Source organism: Euphorbia lathyris, chromosome 9, assembly GCF_963576675.1.
Source record: "Euphorbia lathyris chromosome 9, ddEupLath1.1, whole genome shotgun sequence".
NCBI lineage: Eukaryota > Viridiplantae > Streptophyta > Magnoliopsida > Malpighiales > Euphorbiaceae > Euphorbia > Euphorbia lathyris.
The window spans coordinates 39,155,674-39,175,991 of NC_088918.1; the positions used below are offsets into that span (position 1 = coordinate 39,155,674).

The window sequence follows — 20,318 nt, forward strand, 5'->3', positions numbered from 1 at the left end:
CTATGACTCGCCCTTGGTGTGTTGGTAAATGTAATGTTAAATGCTTCATTGAGATGAGCGACTCCGTTTCTGACAGGAATGGGCATCCCAGAATTATGTTGTAGGCCAATGGGAGATCAACAATTGCGAATTCTAAATCACCTCGCCATTTTAGCTTTTTATCGCCCATTTCTGCCTCCAACACCACCTGTCCACTTGTTTGAGAGGATTGACCCCCAAAACCTGTTACATCCATGAATGTATGTTCCACTCGCTCGTCATTAATTCCCAACTTGTTGAATGCAGTCCGAGTAATAACATTACAAGAACTGCCAGTATCAATAAGGACCCGCTTGACGTCCCATCCTTCTACAGCCATTGTAATCACCAAAGCATCCGCATGCGGCTCCGTGATTCGCACGAATGAGTAATTGAGGGCATCCCCCCTATGAGTGTTGCTTTTTCGCTGTTCACGGCGAGCTCTTTTTATTGGAGGCTCATAGATCCCGCCGGCTATCACGTTTATCACTCCTTTTTTCTGCTTCTTTTCGGGCCTTGCCTCTTCTTCATGTGGTAACGTTGCTTTCTCGTCACTAGTCTCCTTTCGTACAAATTGATTCAGCTTGCCCCTTTCGATCAGCCTTTCAATCTCCTTCTTCAATTCATAGCAATCGTTCGTGTCGTGGCCGTTCAATCTGTGGAACCTGCAATATTTGTTAGGATGTCGCCCCAAACTGGTTCGACCTTTTACCTCGGGGAACCGCACATCCTTCTTCAGGGGGCTCTTTTCGATCCAAAGTAACACCTCCTGGCGAGTCGTGTTTAATGGTGTCTGATATCCGCCACTTTGAAAGGGGCGATCGCCTCTTCGAACAAAATTACTTTTGGACTGGGTCTGGCGCCGATTGTCCGAAGTGGATCTAGCGGCATCTCTTTCTCGCCGGGTTTGAGCCCTATGTTCCCTGTTGACATCATCCACTTCCATGAATTCCTTTGCTATTTTCATGAGTTCGGCCACTGTGCGCGGCTTGTTGCGGATGATTTCCTCCCGCATACTCCAATCTGTGGTTCCATCTGCCATGATGTTGCGGATGCTCACGATATCCGGGTTTTGCAATCGCACCAGAATATCGTTGAATGCGACAACAAATTCCCTTAGGGAATTATAGTTCCTCTATTTGATCCCCTTCAGCTGCCTATCCGTCACATCCGCTGCTTTACAGCCCATAAATTTCGCACAGAAATCTCGACTATATTGATGCCAATTGTGAATAGATTCTGCGGGTAAAGATCGAAACCAATCAGATGCGGCTCCGCCCAAAGTTGTCGAGAATAACCTGCAAATGATGCTTTCACTCGCTCCTGCAACATCCATTAGTTCTCTGTAGTTCCTGACATGAGCCTCAGGATCAGAATTTGGATCCCCATAGTATTTAGGTATCGCGGGCGCTTTGATTCTGTGATCTGGAATGAATTCCCGCAACGAAGGGGCAAAAGGTGAATCGCTCTGGACCTCTGCTCTCGGCCTAGGCGAGTACCCCATTCGCTCCATCATGCTTCGTAATTGATCTTCTAAGTCAATATCGGGTATTCGTCGGACTTCTTCCATCCGCTGCTGGTGAATTCTGGGTGGCATCCACCCGCCCATCGGTGTTGAGACGTGTGCCTGTTGGGGGACTAACCGCTGTCCCGTTATAGGATCAAAGTTCCATATGTGCTCTCGCCCAGGAGTCATCAACTCCGAATGTCTGTGAGGAAAAGGTTCCACTTGCTGTAGCGGAAGAGTGCCTTGCACTCCTGGCAACGGTTGGGATGGCTGCCAGGTCGGATGTATCGTCGTAATGAGATCTGGGTGCGAGTAGTTGCTCAGGTGGCTGTGTGGGTTTGTGCGACTACTCTGGCCCACTTGATTTGGCGCCTGAGATGGCTGCGGGAGGGCCGATATGACAGGGATAGTCGGTGATTGTGTTGAGATAACCATAGGTTCTTGAGGAGCAGCCGCCACGGCGGTATTGTGTTCGGCGAGGGCAGTTAGTAAATTAATCATTCGATCTCCAGCCGCCTGGCTCATGTTCGAAGCCAAGACTTGTCCTGCCATCTGCACGAAATCACTATTGGACATTTCCATCTCAGTTTGCACTTGGACTTCCAATAAGGGACTCAATTGTCCCGAAGGACCCGATGAGCTAGGCACCACAGGCTGTGTATTTGCAGGTTGCGAATTCGCAATCCGTGGTCCCCTGGAGTTCATACTGGTTGATCTAGTGGTAACGCCGGTCGTTCGTGATGGTTCTGACATGTTCTTCGCGTACCTTTAACCAAATATTGGTAAAAAAGGTCCACGTTCACCGCACCAATGATAACTTGCCGGATCCGATTTGATATTCCCTGCCAGAGTTACCTGCAAAACAGAACCGGAGACAGGATCTCCGGGAAAACTCTCCGACGATCAAGTCAGTTTTTGTAAGAAGGTTGGTAATTTGACAATAGTATTGCGGGGAAAATTGTGAGCGTACCTTTTTCCCTCGTTCTTAAGGCCTTTTATAGGTGTTTTTTAGGTAACCGCCGAGGGCGGTTACTCCTTAGTGGGCCACGTTCTGAGGGCGGTTCCCCCTTTTTAGGCCATGTCCCTTTCGTGGCTTTCATGGCAACGAACGTGGTTCTGAGTGGGAGTCTTGATGCTCCGTTTAGGAATTCGGGGTGGTTACTCGCTTCACCCGTTTTCGCTTATTCGGGTCCCATTCGGGGCGGTTACTCGCTGCGCCCGCTTCCTTTATTCGGGTCTCATCCGATCTTAGACCATAGGTCTAAGTATGGGCTGGGCCTGCGAAATGAATATGACCCGGTTTAGCCTCGCGGGTCATCAAGAATCTATCAGAATCAACCTGTAAATCATATAAAGCTATCCAGATCAACACAGGATCATTACAGATACAATACAGACACAATATGTAACTCCAACGAACAAATCTGGATCGAAACAGAAAATGTTTGTTATCCAGAATCTATCAGAATCAACCTGTAAATCATATAAAGCTATCCAGATCAACACATGATCATTACAGATACAATACAGACACAATATGTAACTCCAACGAACAAATCTGGATCGAAACAGAAAATGTTTGTTATCCAGAATCTATCAGAATCAACCTGTAAATCATATAAAGCTATCCAGATCATCACAGGATCATTACAGATACAATACAAACACAATATGTAACTCCAACGAACAAATCTGGATCGAAACAGCAAATGTTTGTTATCCAGAATCTATCAGAATCAACTTGTAAATCATATAAAGCTATCCAGATCAACACAGGATCATTACAGATACAATACAGACACAATATGTAACTCCAACGAATAAATCTGGATCGAAACAGAAAATGTTTGTTATCCAGAATCAACCTGTAAATCATATAAAGCTATCCAGATCTAAGTTGAACCAGTCTTGTCCATTGTTCTGTCCTAGCTGCATAAATGCGATCCCACCCATCAACACTACGTTCATGGTGCCCCTTCCACCACTCTATTACATTAGGGACTAGAAAATTAGGAGATAAATTTAAACGAATATAGTGGCGACAGTGCGGACCCAAATGAGCTATGCAGATCTCTCGTTCTGGTCTTATAGCAGTGGAAGGGGCATACAATGGTAAAATAGTACCACAAAAGTAGAGTTATTTCCATCCAGGTATCCGAAAAACATTACAGCAGCATTGTATAATGTAGCAATCACAAACATGTCATCATAAGCGAGCATCCAATGCTCCGGCGAACATGCTCCACCGTCCCAAGTGATTCTATTAATTCCTGCATCAACACCATCAATTAACACAGATTCATACCGATAACGGTTAGCAATTACTTCATTCCTCATGTGATGCCTAACTGATTGCCATTTCTCTTCGGTGAAAAAAATGTATGAAGAAACAACACGGAAGCCACAATTTCCATCACCGACTACGTCGCAATATGTTTCAACATACGGCTTAATGATCCCAACTACTTTGTCAGAATGCACGAAATCATTAACTTCATACGTATTTCCATCTGCATTGAATCAAAATAAGATATTGTAAACCGCACATAACTTATGTTAAGTGTAAATGAATTAGATATTGCAAAGTTGTATTACCCGAGGATCCAAAATTATGAACAGATGATGAAGAGCTTTTCCTACCACTTCTACCACGGCTCCTAGACGAACTACTAGAACGAGCACGTCCACACCGAGGTTCGTTGTACTCCCAGGCACTAGGCATACGTTTTGTAGATTTACCCGACTTCGGTCGTCCTCAAACGTTAATTTTCACATCAGGTTCGGTGTAATGTGCTTGATCAGGGTGTAGTTGATCATGTATAAGTATTGAAATGTTTCGAAACAAGGCTGGGCCACCTTTAGATACCTGGTCAACTAAGGATTTAAAATATCTCTCATCTTCTGTCTGATCATGACACCCTTCAGTTTCATGAGTCTGGCCATAATTAATCAAAAGTGTTCTCCAGAACACATGAACCCTCTCAACACTTATAATATCGCCGGACTCATAAGCTTGTTTGATCTCGCATGCACATGGTATCTGATGAGAGGTTCTCAATACACATCCGCAACGCGCATTCACTTCATGGCTCAAACTTCTCATGCGAGCTAACTCAACATTGATCAGTTGCATGCAGTAGTGTGAGACTTTGCATACCAGGTGGTTAAAGGGGAATCCGGAGTAAGAGACTCCTTTACGAAGCCTGGACTGCTCAAGCATGTACCTAATAAGAACATAAACATACTATCAGTTGACTGAGATTTACAAATACATGATAAAAAATACAAACATCTTCCAATAGAACTTATTGAAAAATACCTGATATGAGATGCCTGGGCTTCTATCTGCTTATGAACCTTTTGCCATACCGTGTCCAGCGATCCTGTGGATGTATTAAGCCATTGCTTTAGACTCGCATGTTCGCTCTCCACACGACAAGTGGTTGTGTTGCCAAAATGTAAGAAATTTTTCATCCATGCAACAACAAACTTCTCCTTATGCACCAACCACGTCTCCTCAATGTACGAGATAAGAGTTTTGTACCTGCTCATCGAATCCTGCATCTTGCCCAGATTTTCCTCGTACTCCACAATGGATAAAGATTCAATTAATGTTCTCCATTTTCCATTCTTGAATTTACCGGCAATTGATTTGTCTCCCATGATTCTGTACGCCCGATCTTCTACATCCTTGTTTATATGCCAAGTGCATAGCAAATGTGCTGTATGTGGGAATACATCCAGAATCGGTTTCAATAACCCCAACTCCCTATCACTGATGATAACAGTCGGGTTGAGATCAAACCCAATCAAAACCCTCAGCCGCTGCAGGACCCAACGGTAACTTCCTTCAGTCTCATCTTTAATGATGGCATATGCGATCTTGAAATTGTTATTGCAAGGCGTCATCCCAACAATTTCAACAAATGGCATTTTGTACTTGTTGGTTTTGTATGTGGAATCAATGCCGATGTACCAGTGATAAGTCCTGAATAAATCTACTGATTCTGGATGTGCCATAAACACATGTGTAATGACGCTGGAATCACCCTCAGTTTGCGTATAAAGAGCATACTTGTTCTCGAGAGCGATATGATAGAACTGACTAGCCAAGTCTCTACCTTCAAACCCATCATTCCTCATCTTATCTCTATAGTTGTAGACGTGTTTAATTGTTGGGTGGTCTTCAGGATGCTTTTCTTTAACGGCTGCTAAAATAGCACAAGGCTTCACTTGAGCCGAACTCATATCACGAACGATTAATTTAGATGCGATACTGAGTCCGCTCATCTGCCGACTTCCCTCTGGATACACACGTAACGAATGATTGTGCTGACCAGTTAATCCAGCCTTAGCCTTTATACTCCAACCAGTAAGGTCTGACCGTTGATAGGCTTTGATCTCAAATTTACACCTACACGCTTTAGTTTTCGTTTTTCGTATTAACCCTGCGTCATCTTGTTTCCCTCTGTAGCGTTCACCCCGTGAACATCTCAATTGCTTTTGCTTTCCACCATTTTTATGCGAAGATATTGTAATCTCAAACCCAATTCGAATAGCTACCTGTTTTGCCCAACTAACAGCATCTTCACACGAAGCAAAAACAGTGTCCGTTATAAAACGAGAACTGTAATCAATACCATCCGGTTGCCAATCTTCTAATGGTTCCTTAATATATAAAAAATGCATAATATGTATTAACAATATGTAAAAAAATGTTGAAAAATGACATTCGGTTACATAGTAGGTATTAATAATACATTTAAAAATATAAAAATATAAATTTAGGAGGGTTAAAAATTATAATTCCGAGCTTGTTCGGGCCTCGTATAGGCTAAACGGACAGCAAGCCCGGTTAAAATGGCAAAAATTGAGATATTTTTGCCTAAATGGGCAGCCTGCCCGTTCCACCGTACGTGGGAACGGGCAGGCCACGCCACTTCGGCCTACGGCCGAACGAGCGGCATGCGCTGCTCGTTCCGCAGGCCGAACGGTCAGCGCGTGCTGCTCGTTCGGCTGGTGGAACGAACGGCGCATGCCGCTCGTTCCGTAGGCCGAACGAGCGGCGCATGCCGCTCGTCCGCACGGACGAACGGGCAGTTCGTCCGTTTGACCGTGCGGCCGAGCAGCATCGGCCGTCCGTTTAGGCCAAAACATAAAAAAAAAAAATCGAAAAACGAAATTTTAATTTAAATTTATATAGTAGGATTACCTCGTGTACGAAATCATGGTCTTCGGGAATGCTTGGGTCCATTTTCGTCCAATTAGAATTTTTAGGCTTGGGAGAGAAAGAGAGGAAATTGTTTTTTGGGGTTTTGAGTTTAAATTATAAGGAGGGCATAATTGTCAAAATATGGCGGTAGTCGTAAAAAATATTGCGGTAAATACCCTATTTTTTTTATCCAATTTTAGTCATTTTCAAACGATTTTTCCCAATTTCAGTAACTTTCTTATAATTTCAGAATTTTCTTTATCCAGTTTGGGTCTCTTTCTAACAATTTTTTCATTTTTTTTTTCTTTTTCAAACAATTTTATAGGGAAAATTACAAAAAACAATAAAAATCACAAAAACCACAAAATGCACACAAGTAAACATATTACATAATTATAATACATACCAATTTGTAGTCTTTAGTGATAAGTTGCTAACAAACAATGAGAGTTCGGCCCGTTTGTTTTACCTACTGTTTGCGGTTGGAAAAAACTATTTTTCCAAAAAGCAGATAATCCATACTTTGTAAAAGACAAACAAAAATGTCACTAACCAAAAACCTAAAACTATCTCTTTTAAAGTGAAAAAGCAAACGGGAGCATGAAAATGAGCAACAAACACTCCTTTCAAACTTCCTACAAAACACAAGTTTATATTAATGGAAAAAAAAAAAACTAGTTAAAAGGAGAATAAATTGTTTTGTAGGGTTTTAGGTTGAAGAATGTTTTCCACCATTTGAGCTGCATTCTTTCTTTCCTTAGTGGGTGAGAGGAAGTTGTGGTGTTGCAACAATTTTAATTGTTGCCGGGACTCCAAGTCCCAAACTGCAATTACGTGTACACCATTTTCATTTCCATTCCGTAGTGAAAATTTCTTTAACCAAACACATCCTGAGATGGACAATAAAAGGTCTTCCACAAAGCAATATAACTACTCGAAAAAATCCACAATGTGGGTTTTATGTGTATAATATCTTAAATTATGGACTATCATAATTTTTGTCTATTAATTGATTTAATTTAGTTTATGGGACTGATGTATATATAAAGATATATGTAGATACATGTTTGTAATTATCTAATTCTATGATGGAAGAATAGTAATTACATCCGTTATATTTTACTATAAATAGGGGTCATGGTCTCCAAGACAGACACACTCTATATTCTATATTGTCCCCCATCGAGCGAAGACATTCAAGTTGTTTCTTGTCATAGAAGGCCAATTAACTTGATATGCTTTCAATTACGTTCAATCTGTTGCGTTATTGATTCAGGTACACTCGCGCTATTGATCTTGATGAATTGACATGAGTTTCGATCTTGCGATTATATTGAATGGATCTAATTCCAACAAGTGGTATCAGAACAACTCATTATTAGACGCAAATCATTTATTTTATTCCTAAAATTACCATTCTATCCTTCGAGAATTAACTTCTCTGGCATGTCCCACATTTTTATTTTAACAAATTTTAATCTATTAGCTTATCAAAGTTGAAAATTGAGATATTTTAAAAATACCGCCAACACAAGTCAATTAACATGCATATTATACTATCTAAAAATAATAATATAAAAAATTATTTAATATAGAAAAACACATATATTTGTAACGTATTCCTTAAAAATGTACAAACATCAACATCAACATCTCAATAACAATATCAATGAAACAACTCAAAAAATAAAATATAATATTCATAAGTAATATAATGCACCAAAAGCTATGAAACAATGTTCTTAAAATCTTAAACAATATCATGAAAATATGTAGAGAACATAGTTAAACCAAAATATATGAATCTAATAAACCTAATTCACAAATAACAATGCGACAATGTTCAAAAGTAAATTATAATAAAGCAAAAAAAAAAACTTTTATTCATCATCGCTTAGGTGGAAAGACGCCTAGGAGACAAAAAAAACACCTAGAGGAACTAATTGGAGAATATTAAAGCGAATTCTTGATTTCGAGCGCCTATGCGGAATCTAGATGAGACATGCGGCCTTGTTTTTTAATAGTGCTAATGCGTATATAAAGGTATGAACTTAATTATGTGTAGATATCTAATTGTAATTATCTAACTTTATGATGGATAGAATAGTAATTACACCTGTTATATTATACTATAAATAAATTTTTTATAGTCCTTAGGACAGACACGTTCCATATTCTGCATTATCCCCTATCGAGCGAGACATTCAAGCCGTTTCTTGTCCTACAAGGCCAATCAACTTGATACGATTCGATTACGTGCAATCTATTGCATCATTGATGCACGTATGCTTCTGTTATTGATCTCGATGAATTTGCATGAGTTCCGATCTTGCGACTATATTAAATGGATCTAATTCCAACACGTTCCACAGTATAACAATGAATTAGTTTTAATATGAATTTTAATTCCACTATTATTTTAATTAAATTACAGTCATTTACAAATTCATAAATTTTTGAAATTGAAAATTTTAAAAAATAATTGAATATTTGTTAAGAATGCTTATGTTTGTTTGGGAAAAAATATTCTGCAGGAAAATATTTTCTCAAATTTTCAGTGTTTGTTCGGGCAGAAAAATAAGTCAAAGGAAAATAAGTGGTAAGTCAATGGAAAATGAAGGAAAAAATAAGAGAATGTTAAAAAACATACGCGTTTAGAGAAAAATAGGGAAAACGTTAAAAAATATAAAAATACAAAAATATGAAATACGGAAAAACATGAATAACGTGAAAACGATACAAAACACGAATTATACAAAAACGTGAAAAACACAAAACATGAAGAACATGAAAAAGTGAGAAAACACGAATTATATAAAAACGTGAAAAATACAAAAAAAAACACGAAAACGTGAAAAAATACGAAAAACAGAAAAACGTGAAAAATGCTAAAACACAAAGACGTGATAATAAGTGAAAAACATGATAAGCATGAAAAGACGAAAAATGAAAACAAAATACGAAAACGTGAAAAATACGAAAAACGTGAAAAATACGAAAAACGTGAAAAAACATGAATAACACGAAAAAGTAACAAAATGCGAAAAATAAAAACGTGAAAAAAAAACGTGAAAAAGGAAAAAACCGAAAAACTAAACGTGAAAACACGAAAAAATGAAGAAAAAATGAAAAAAAAAACTAACGTTAATAACACGAGAAAACGTACAAAAAATGCCAAAAATCTAAAAAAACATTTTCGTGTTTTTAACATTATTTTTTTCACATTTTCGTGTTTTTCCATTTTTTTCCATGTTTTCACGTTTTTAATATTTTTTTACTTTTTGTGATTTTCGTATTTTTTCACTTTTTGTGTTTCTAACAAATTTTCACTTTTTATATTTGTGTTTTTTCACGTTTTTAGTGGTTGGAAAATATTTTTCAGTGTTGTAGCCAAAAACCGAAAAATATTTGCCAGTGTTGTTGCCAAACATAGGAAGCTATTTTATTTTCCTGCACAATATTTTCCCTACATAAAATTTTCCAGAACAAAATATTTTCCCTCAAACAAACGGGGCCTAAATGAAATTTGGTTTTAATATGATAATTTAATTCAACTTGAATTAAATTATTGTTAGATACAAATCAACCGTAGTTGATGCAATTCGTTTTTCTATTCTGAGTTTGGTAGTATCATTCAACGGTGTCAATCTATTCTTTTCCATAATGACAATTACTTTGTTCGTTTTATAACACGACAAGCTAACGAGGTGGCTCACATCATAGCTCAGTCTTCTTGTTTATAAATTATGCTCTTATTCTATGATTTATGATGTTGTTCCAAGTTTTTTTAATTTCCGTATTGAACAGTGATTGTTCTTTCATGATTTCTTAATTATATTTCTCTTTTTTTTTTTTTTGACGATCGAAGTTTTAAATGGAATTTGTAGTTATTTTAATGAGGTGATATGTCATTAAAATCTGATTTGGTGTCTTATTTAATCTATTTTAGAGTTGTAAATTAAATTGTAACCAGTTACAAATCAATAAAACTTTAAAACAGAAAAGTATATGAATTTTAAAGAAATGACATATCTGTAAAATCTGATATAACATCAAATTGAAACTCTTTAAAAGTAGGAATTTTAATGGAATCTCATGTTAATAAAATCTAATGTGTTTTTAAAAGAAATTATCATTAATTAAAAAGTTTTAGGTACCACTTCAACTAGAATTATAGTCAGAATTGGAATCAGATTCTATGTGTTTGGAAACTATTATGTTGTATTTTTTGTTTTCGAAATGGATGATATCATAGGACTTCTAATAGAACGACTGGTTCCAATAGCAGATTCGGTTTCATCGATTTGGGTTTAAATCTTAGGCGGGTTAGAGTGTTGTGGGATCGGGTCATGAATTTGGTGTTAATAGGGCATTACAAATACATCTAGGCATGGGCTGGTGAGCCCGCTAAGTCCGACCAGACCTATTTAATCGGGTTTGGACACATGAAATTGGTGTTAGATCTGGTCCGGCTCAAATCCATATAAGCCCGTCAGTAACTGAGCGGGTTTGGGTTATATGAATTTTTCATTGGACTAACTCGGTTCGATCAGAGCCGGTCCTGATAATTTACGGGCCCTAGACGGAATAATAAATAAAAGCCCCTTTAATAAAATATTTTACGTAAAAAAAATTAAAATATATTTCAATAAATGATAAATAAATAAAAAAAACTGTTTTATTATTAACTATACAATATGTATTATTATGTTCACTAAATACAATTGTTTATAAAAAAAAAATGCTTCACAATTTCTTTAAATTATGGATTAAACCCCTATTTGACCCATTTGGTATCCAAAATTTTATCATTTGGTTAATGTGGTATTATTTGATAACATTTGCTAGTATTTCTATAAGGGATATTTAACTAATTTTGGAAAAAAAACTAATCGATTTGTTAAATTTTTTGCCAATAATTTTTTTATTTTTTTTCTATATAGACTTAATACATGGATAAATAAGAAAAAAATTAATTGCTTATTTATCTAAATATTAAATCCATATGGTAAAAAATTAAATCAATTGTCGTGTGTATGTATCGCGTGTCAAAAATTGTGTCATGTAACAAAAAAAAAAACTAACAAATTGATTAATTTTCCATCCAAACTGGGTTAAATGTCACTTATAGGAAATACTTCAACGGAAAAATGTGAACAAATGATATGACAAAATTTTAGATATCACAAAGGCTAAATATAAGAGTAATTCTTAAATGAAGCTCTTAGCCTAGTGGTTGGAAGCTTACCTATGCCTTAGGAGGTCATGGGTTCGAATTACATCCGGATGTGGTGGAGATTTTTCCTTCTTCTTTAATGTAAGCGCATTGCGCAAATTTTTTTTTAAAAAAAAAAAATTAAAAAAAAATCAATTGAGCCTCTTCTGAATTTAAAATATTAATTATTTAGACCTTTTAAAACTTAAATAATTATTAGAGCTTTTTATATGAATATCACAATTGGTTATAAAAATTATAATTAAATCATATCATTAAAATTACTTTTCAATATGTCTGATGCTATGGAATGGACGAATAGTCCACCTTCCGTTATTTGTAATGCTTTGTTTGCTGATTTGGTTTAATACATTTCGATTGGTTTCAAAAAAAAAATCATATGTCGTTATTTTAATATTTCGATTGGTTTAATATAATTAAAATTACTTTTCAATATGTCGTTATTTTAATATTTTTTTTTTTAGAAAAAAAGAATTTGATTTCTGCGGACAAGCTAATACATCTCATTGTGATAACATCTAAAAATGAAAAACATGCTGACAAATATGAAAAATACGCTAATAGCATATGAAAAATAAGCTAATACCTAAAAATGAAAAATATGCCCATGCGAAGATTCGAACACACAATGCATAGGATGGCAAGTATAAGATTTATCACTAGGATCGTTATTAAATTTGTTGTAAATCTTTTTTTTACAGTTTATATATACTTATACGCATAATAAAAAACTTGGGCCCCTTTACAGCCTTGGGCCCTAGGCCGGCGCACCCCCGGCCTAGTCCCAGGGCCGGCCCTGGGTTCGATATACTATTTTTTTTTTTGATAATAATGCATATATATTTCATTAGATAATCAAATACGAGTACATGAAAATAGTAAGGATTAAAACCTTACCCATACAAAGGTCAAAGCCTAATCTACAATCCACAAAGGGAATAGAAAGACTACAAAGAGCAAAATATACCACAAAGGGAATAAAACGACTACAAAGAGCAGAAAATACCATAAAAGGAACAATGAAAATAACAGGACAACAAAACTCATACTTCTCTTGAATCCAAATCCACCGGAAAACAGCTGCAAACCAATCATCATCATCTAATTTCTTCCGACTATTCGGATCTGAGTCATTTCTGTTGGTGCAACCCCGTAGATCTATGGATCTACGTATAAGATAATACGCTTCCGCTTTTGCTAAACCCGGAAAAAGTGTAAATGGGAGAGATATAGCTCACAGATGCAGATCAAACGGAAAAAAATCCAAAGAAAAATATGAACTTTAACGGAAAAAAGAAACAAAACACTAATAAAAGCTAAAAAGTAGGAATATAGCCATAGATGGGAGGAGGAAGAAGGAAGACAATCTTCCTTCTCCCTCCTCTAGATCTAGCTTCTTTCTAGTTTCTTTTTGTTAAAACTAAAGTGAGACAGGGTTTGGTTGGGAAGATTGAAGAAAAGATAAAAAAAAGTAGAAGAAGAAAGAAAGAAAAGAGATGGGGGGCGGCGGAGTTTCGAGAGAGAAGAGAAGGGGTTCGATATACTATATATGTATTTATAAATATAAATTAATTATATTTTCCTGAAGATAATGGTGTGACATTTTAATTGTATTTTTTTAATATAAATTTATTAAATATTGTGTTGTGTGTATTTTTTTTTATTAAGAAAAGTTAATATGATATTTTAATTGTATATTTATTTTAATACACATATGGGTTTGTGATTTATATTTTAGACCTGAATCCAGTCCGAATCCGAACCCGGCTCAATTTATTACGGACTGAGCTAGGTTTGGGCTTGTAAGATTTTATTGTGATTTATATTTTAGGCCTGAATCCAGTCCGAATCCGAACCCGGCTCAATTTATTACGGACTGAGCTTGGTTTGGGCCTGTGAGATTTTATTAAAAGCCTGAAAGACTCGATCCGAGTCCGGCCTATACCAAGTCTAATTACAAATGTGTTGGTTAGGTGGTGAGTCATCCACATGAGTTTAGTCGCACGTGGCAGAAAATAGGTGCAAGGTGCTAATATCGAGCGTGAATAGGACGGTTGATGGGAGTGTTAACTTTGGGGCGGTTAGTATAAAAGAAATAAAATATTATGGGGCCAATTAAGAAAACATGAAAATTCAGGGAGGTTAGGAAGCATTTTCCCTTCATACAAATAAAATATTATGGTATGGGATGTGCGTCCACTCACAATCATGAATAGACATTATGAGGATTTAATTATATGGTCCAGATTATTTGTTGTATTTTATAATAATTGAAATTGATATCCAATAGCATATGATATCAACATCTATCTTCTCCAAAGAGTAGTTATTTTTGCATATTTTCCACTTGTTGAAAATCCAAATTAAGTTTCAGATATCTACTTTCACACATGTCCAAATTATATTCTAAATGCCCACCCATTAACTTTATATATTATAGAAAGAAAAAAAAAAAAAAATTAAACTGCTGAACTTTACTTGTTTTAACTCTAATTAATTGTTTTTTCGCATCAAACTTTTGATGATTATTGATTGATTTTGTTATTATTTAATTATTATTTAATTTCTTTCATCGAACTTCGGCGGTATGTATCGTTAGAGCGATTCTACAAAATAACAATTTTATTAACTAGGATAGGTAGAGAGTAAAAAGTAAAAAGAAATTACAGAAATCAATTTTCAGTAGGTTCTTCCAAACTAGATCTTTTTCTCTTTTATTTCGCGATTTCCAGCATTAGAATCGTCAAATCGATCTTCTCCCCTAACACCAAAATCCATTTCTAACAGATTGTTCCAAGCTGGATTTCCAACTTCAAAAGAACTTAGTGGAAATAGATTTCTGTAATTTTTTTACTTATTATTTTCTCTCACCCAGTCAAGAAAGTTTTTTTTTTTATTTGTACACATGGAATTGAAAATGTCCACGTTAGCAGGTTGAATCCTTCAAAGGCCCGTGTAACCCAAATTTGATGGAAAAATTAAATAAGGACCAGATCAATAACAAAATCAATAATCAATGATTCAATGTGAAAAAATAATTAATCAAGAGTTTGATCCTTAAAACAGATAAAATTTAGATACTTAATTAATTATGTTTTTTTGCCAATATTATACATATATTTTCTTCTATTTAAAATGGTATATGTCAAGAAACATCAAACTCTTAAATATAAGGAGACAATATGATAATCCAAACAATGAACTAGAATTTTATATTAAGTATCTCAATTAATACACAGGCATTGCATTTTTTTTTTATGCGTAAGGTAATAAATTTTTTAGGGAATTAGATATCAAAATCTCTTAATTTGGTAGTGTTCTCTAGCATATGGTTACTTATTATATTTTTTAGACTAAACTATATATTTTCATTGAAATAACTATGTTTAGTGAAGGCTATTCATCTCTCATTATACGTGAATTTAATGGGAAACGAATTAAAAATTTATCACGAATTCAGCTTGCATTGACAATTGAACTAGAGGCGCAAACAATTACTTTATTTAATATTTTTAGCATTTATAATATTGAACATTTAAAAATTCAGTACAAAATTTAATTTTGAATTTTATCAAACAACACCTTAGGCATTAGAAAATCTCCTTCCAACCACCGACGACTTCCTTGTTTTATCGGAAGGAATCAGATTTGGAGAAAGAACCAAATATCCGACCACCGAAAAATCTCACATGTTTGTCACTTATATACAAATACTGATTTCTACAAATTTTACGTTTTATATGTCTAATGGTTAATGTTAAAATATAAACTAGGCTAAATACATGGTAAGTTTACGAATGTAAGGATGTCTTAGCTTATAATGATTTATATACCTCTAAACTTAAATTAATATATCGTTGTGGTTACAAGTATATATTATTCTTGATAAATTGCTTATAATGATATGTGCTTTAACTTGAAATTTATCTCTATTTTTTCTATGTAAATTTAATAGGTTAATGAAATATTTTAAGTAAATTTAAAGTGTTAAGTAATCACTTTTAAAATTTTGAGAAGGCAATCAGTTTTTTTAATTAACTTAAAAGGTACTAATGATGTATTAAACCTATAACTATTTGTTATTTATAAGAGAAAATTCTTAAAAAAAAAAAAGAGTTGTGATTAGTTTTTTTAATTGTGTAATTAGTACTAGTGACAGCATAAGCAATGACTTAAGTGTAATAAAAAATAATAAAATGGAGTGACGATTTAATGAAATGAGAAAGGTGAGTTCCTTAAACCAAACGCAGAATATTAAAATATGAATTGATTAAATATAATGGTGGTTCAGGTTGGGAATTAGGTTCGGCAGTAGACTTTTAAGCCAAAGATAAGCACCCCTCTCTCTCTCTCTCTCTCTCTCTCATTCATACCCATCCATCTTCCACCCACCACTACAAGTCTCTCTCTCTAATTGAAAAGATGATGATCAATGATCCAGAAGTCACCCTGAGAGAAATCAAACCCAAAAGCAGAAGAAGAATCATGGTTTGTTCTTTTCTTTTTCATGTTCATGATTATTATCTCCTAATTAATTCACTCAATTTAATGAATTAAAACAAAAAAAACAGGGGGGCGGAGGTCCAGATGAAGATGAAGAAGAAGGAGAAGTAACAAATTGGCCGCCATGGCTGCAACCTCTACTAGAGACAAGTTTTTTTGTTCAATGCAAGCATCATGGCGATGCTCATAAAAGTGAATGCAATATGTATTGCTTGGATTGCAGCAATGGTGGTCTATGTTCGGTATGCGTATATTCATATCATAAAGAGCATAGAGCCATACAGATAAGGAGATCATCTTATCATGATGTCATAAGAGTAAATGAAATACAGAAATACATGGACATAACTGGAGTTCAAACATACATAATCAACAGTGCAAGGATAGTCTTTTTAAATGAAAGACCACAGCCAAGGCCTGGCAAAGGAGTCACCAATACCTGTCAAGTTTGCCACCGTACCCTTCTTGATTCTTTCTCTTTCTGTTCTCTTGGCTGTAAGGTATCATTTTCTTCCCTTTTGGGTTAATTTGTATTGATAAGGCCGGTTCTGTTTTTCTCTTCCCTATTATTTATTGTTTGTTCAATTTATTCCAACACATTTTTCTTTTAAAAATTAATTGTTGTACATTCCATTAAAAACGGGTAAATAGTTAATTGGATTATTAGATATACAAATGTTGTGTATGCACATGTTTTAATTGAAAAGTGATTAATATGTGTGAGTTATTCAGATAGTTGGGACATCAAAGAAGTTTAGGAAGAAGAAAAAGGAGGAGGCAGAAGAATCAAAGAAGAATAAAGGAAGAAAAAGCAAAATAATAGAAAGCTTTACACCATCAACACCACCACCAACTAGAACTGCTAAGAGAAGAAAGGGAATCCCACATCGCTCTCCAATGGGAGGCTTCATACTAGGATATTACTAGAACTGCTAATTATTTCATATATATATATGTTTCTAACATATGTGCCTTTGTTCAAACGCAGGCCGATGTTTCTGTTTGTAAATACCTACAACTAAAATAAGGACTCAAATGTCATATATATAATATATTTATAAAATTAAGATGCTAATTCAAGAAATGCAATATGTAAATATTATACTTATGTATTCAAAACAAATCTTAGCTTCCTTCCTTGTGTAATTTTGTTGATAGTTCATTTAATGAATTAATGGTCGCTTTGTATATAGTCAACTAGTTTTCTGCATTTATAAATTCGAATTATGACAAATTCTAAGAAAATGGGCAGAAACTGTCATTTGCAGGAGAACATTTTTTTTTTTTTTTTTTTTTTGGTGAAAAAGGCTTTACAGAAACAGAAAAAATAGAAACAAAGGAAAGTAGGAAGGATTTTGTTTTGATTTCATTTGTTTTTTTTAGTGTTAAACACCGATTCAAACAAGTAAACACATGTTAATACAGAAGAATCGAATTTAGTACAATTCATTCTTTGTATCTCAAGTTTCTCAAGTTAATATAAACTTCTAGAAACCATTTTCAGGTTCAAAAATCAATTATTTCTACTACAAGTTGATTTAAATATATTTAGAATCATCTTTTCTATTTTTTGAAGTTTTTCTGATCATCAATACATCGGGTTTGGGTTGCCGCTCATGTCTCTTGAATTTCGTGTTCACGGGTCTACCGTATACAAAACTAGATTGTAGCTCTAAAGGTATATTCTAAAGGGTTTTAAAAGTTTTAATTTGCAACTTGTTTATTTCGTTTATCAGTATTTCGGGGTTTTGCTGTTGTTATGTTCACTGAAACACAATTCTGTTGTCTACGACAGGAAGCCGATTGGCGCATTGTTGCCGACCGGCTACCTACGTGCCAGATTAGTGACAGAGTCAGACATATAGAGTCATGTTTTAGTCCAGGTAGAGTTACAATATTCTATTTTCGGTAAATTTATATTTATTTTGTATTTATATGTTTTCGTATGTAATCGTATGGAATTAAAATCAACCTCGGGTTACAAAGGGTATTTTAGTCCTTTTTAGAAATATTAAACCGATTAGAACTATAAACTAGCTTGTGGATATAATTGCATGTTATTGTGTTAGATTTATTAGGGTTTGAATGAGTCCTATTTGATCGAGTTTGGCATCGTAGTTTAATCCAAAAGACGGGTCCAATGTCCCGCAACTAACATTTATCAGTTTTACAGATTTAATAGTTTATTTAGGACTAGAAATGGTGTATTAGGGCTATTTGTGCCATTTGATTATGATGTAATCTATTTTTATTTTCCCGTATTCATTTATCATTTTCTTCTGTAAAACGATAATTAAAATGGAATTTGACTTAGATTATATATGATATTTTAATAAAATACAAGTCTACGTGTTCATTAATCAGACTCTCAAACCATTTAATTTACGAACCTAACTTTGAAGAGATGATATGTTGTGAGTCTGCGTTTCATCTGTTTATTATATGTTCTCGGACATTAAACCCGGATGGCGACTTTGACATATGTTTATTAGCCTAAAAACATAATAAAAGGCTAATAAGTAAAATAATGCTTTCACCGAAAGGGACACGCTAAACATCTCCCTTAAAAACGGTAAGTGACGGTGAAATATCAAAACGGAATCCCATTTGCCTGAGTCCCAAAACACAAAAGGCTAATCGGGTTCCGCGCCCTCTCACACCATCTCATCCAGTCATACGACTGTGATTCACACAATTCGAACATTTTATCTCTAAACTCGGCATCAGCATCCCAAGATGGATTAATTCTTGCATCTTGCCAACAGGGCACTGGAAACAGACATGTGAGAAAAACATCCCAGATGTATTCTATTTATTCTCCACACAACACATAGGTAAGTGGAATGTCCATCCCTTTCGAGTGCATTTGTAATCTAATAGGCAATAAATTAGAAACAACTCACCACAGGAAGAATTTGATCTTAGGAGATATGTGAAGCTTGTTAGATATTAGTCTTTAATATTGGTGTTGTGGAAATCTGTATATAACTCGTCTTTTGTGTAATGCCAGATTAATCGATCCTCCTTAAGCCTATATGGATGCAACATGTTACTAACTGCCTGAACTTTTGATTTATTGAACAATTTCGCCACTTTAGCTCGATCCCATCGACGTACACTTGAAGAAAATAAATTTGATACCTTAGCATCGTTAATAAGTGAGTCAGTGATTGGGGAATGGGTGAAGCCAGTTTGCTTAATAATCCACGGGTCCCTCCAAATATGAACATTTTCCCCATTGTCCAGCCACCACCTTAACTCAAGGCTTAGAATGTCACGTGAACCCCAAATACCTCTATATACATAAATAGGATTAATGCATAGTTTAGAGTTAAGGAAATTATCCTGAGGGAAATATTTAGCTTTGAGCATATGGCTTACCAGAGTATTCGAGTTATGAATGAGATTCCAACCTTGTTTTCCTAACAGGGCTAAGTTAAAAGAATAAATCCCTATATAACACAAACCTACACTACTGCAGGTATCACACAACTTGTGACAATCTGACTAGTGAATTTCTCTCTGACCCTCCATTTTCATACCCCACCAGAACAAGTACATCATATGCAGCAATTCATCACATAAGGATCAGGGAAACAAAAAGGCACTCATATAGAAAGTGGGAACTGCCAGAGCTATAAATTTTAGGAGAGTATCCTTACTAGTGCTGGATAGAAATCGAGAGCCCCAACTGTTAAGCCACTTGCACAGTCGGTCTTTCATAAAACTAAAAAATACAGACTTGGACCTTCCTATAAGCGAGGGTAGGCCCAGATAACGCCCCATGTCCAATGGTGAGTTGACACTAAGTAATGATCTGATGGAAATTTTCATATCTTCAT

The 20,318-nt window shown here is 35.2% G+C and overlaps 1 protein-coding gene across 1 annotated transcript; it reads left to right on the forward strand.

Annotated features, from left to right (window-relative positions):
- Positions 1-16,283: 16,283 nt before the first annotated feature.
- LOC136206075 (protein RGF1 INDUCIBLE TRANSCRIPTION FACTOR 1-like) lies at positions 16,284-17,617 on the forward strand. The gene is made up of 3 exons (XM_065996994.1): positions 16,284-16,461; positions 16,545-16,976; positions 17,209-17,617. Exons 1-3 carry the CDS (start codon positions 16,396-16,398, stop codon positions 17,401-17,403), a joined length of 693 nt encoding a protein of 230 aa, XP_065853066.1. The 5' UTR covers positions 16,284-16,395; the 3' UTR covers positions 17,404-17,617.
- The last annotated feature ends 2,701 nt before the right edge of the window (positions 17,618-20,318 follow it).

Bases quoted from the DNA above. Each gene is read 5' to 3' on its own strand.
- LOC136206075 (XM_065996994.1), top strand. From the start codon at position 16,396: ATGATGATCAATGATCCAGAAGTCACCCTGAGAGAAATCAAACCCAAA. The intron at 16,462-16,544 runs GTTTGTTCTTTT...CAAAAAAAACAG, and splicing joins AAAGCAGAAGAAGAATCATG to GGGGGCGGAGGTCCAGATGA. The intron at 16,977-17,208 runs GTATCATTTTCT...TGAGTTATTCAG, and splicing joins TCTGTTCTCTTGGCTGTAAG to ATAGTTGGGACATCAAAGAA.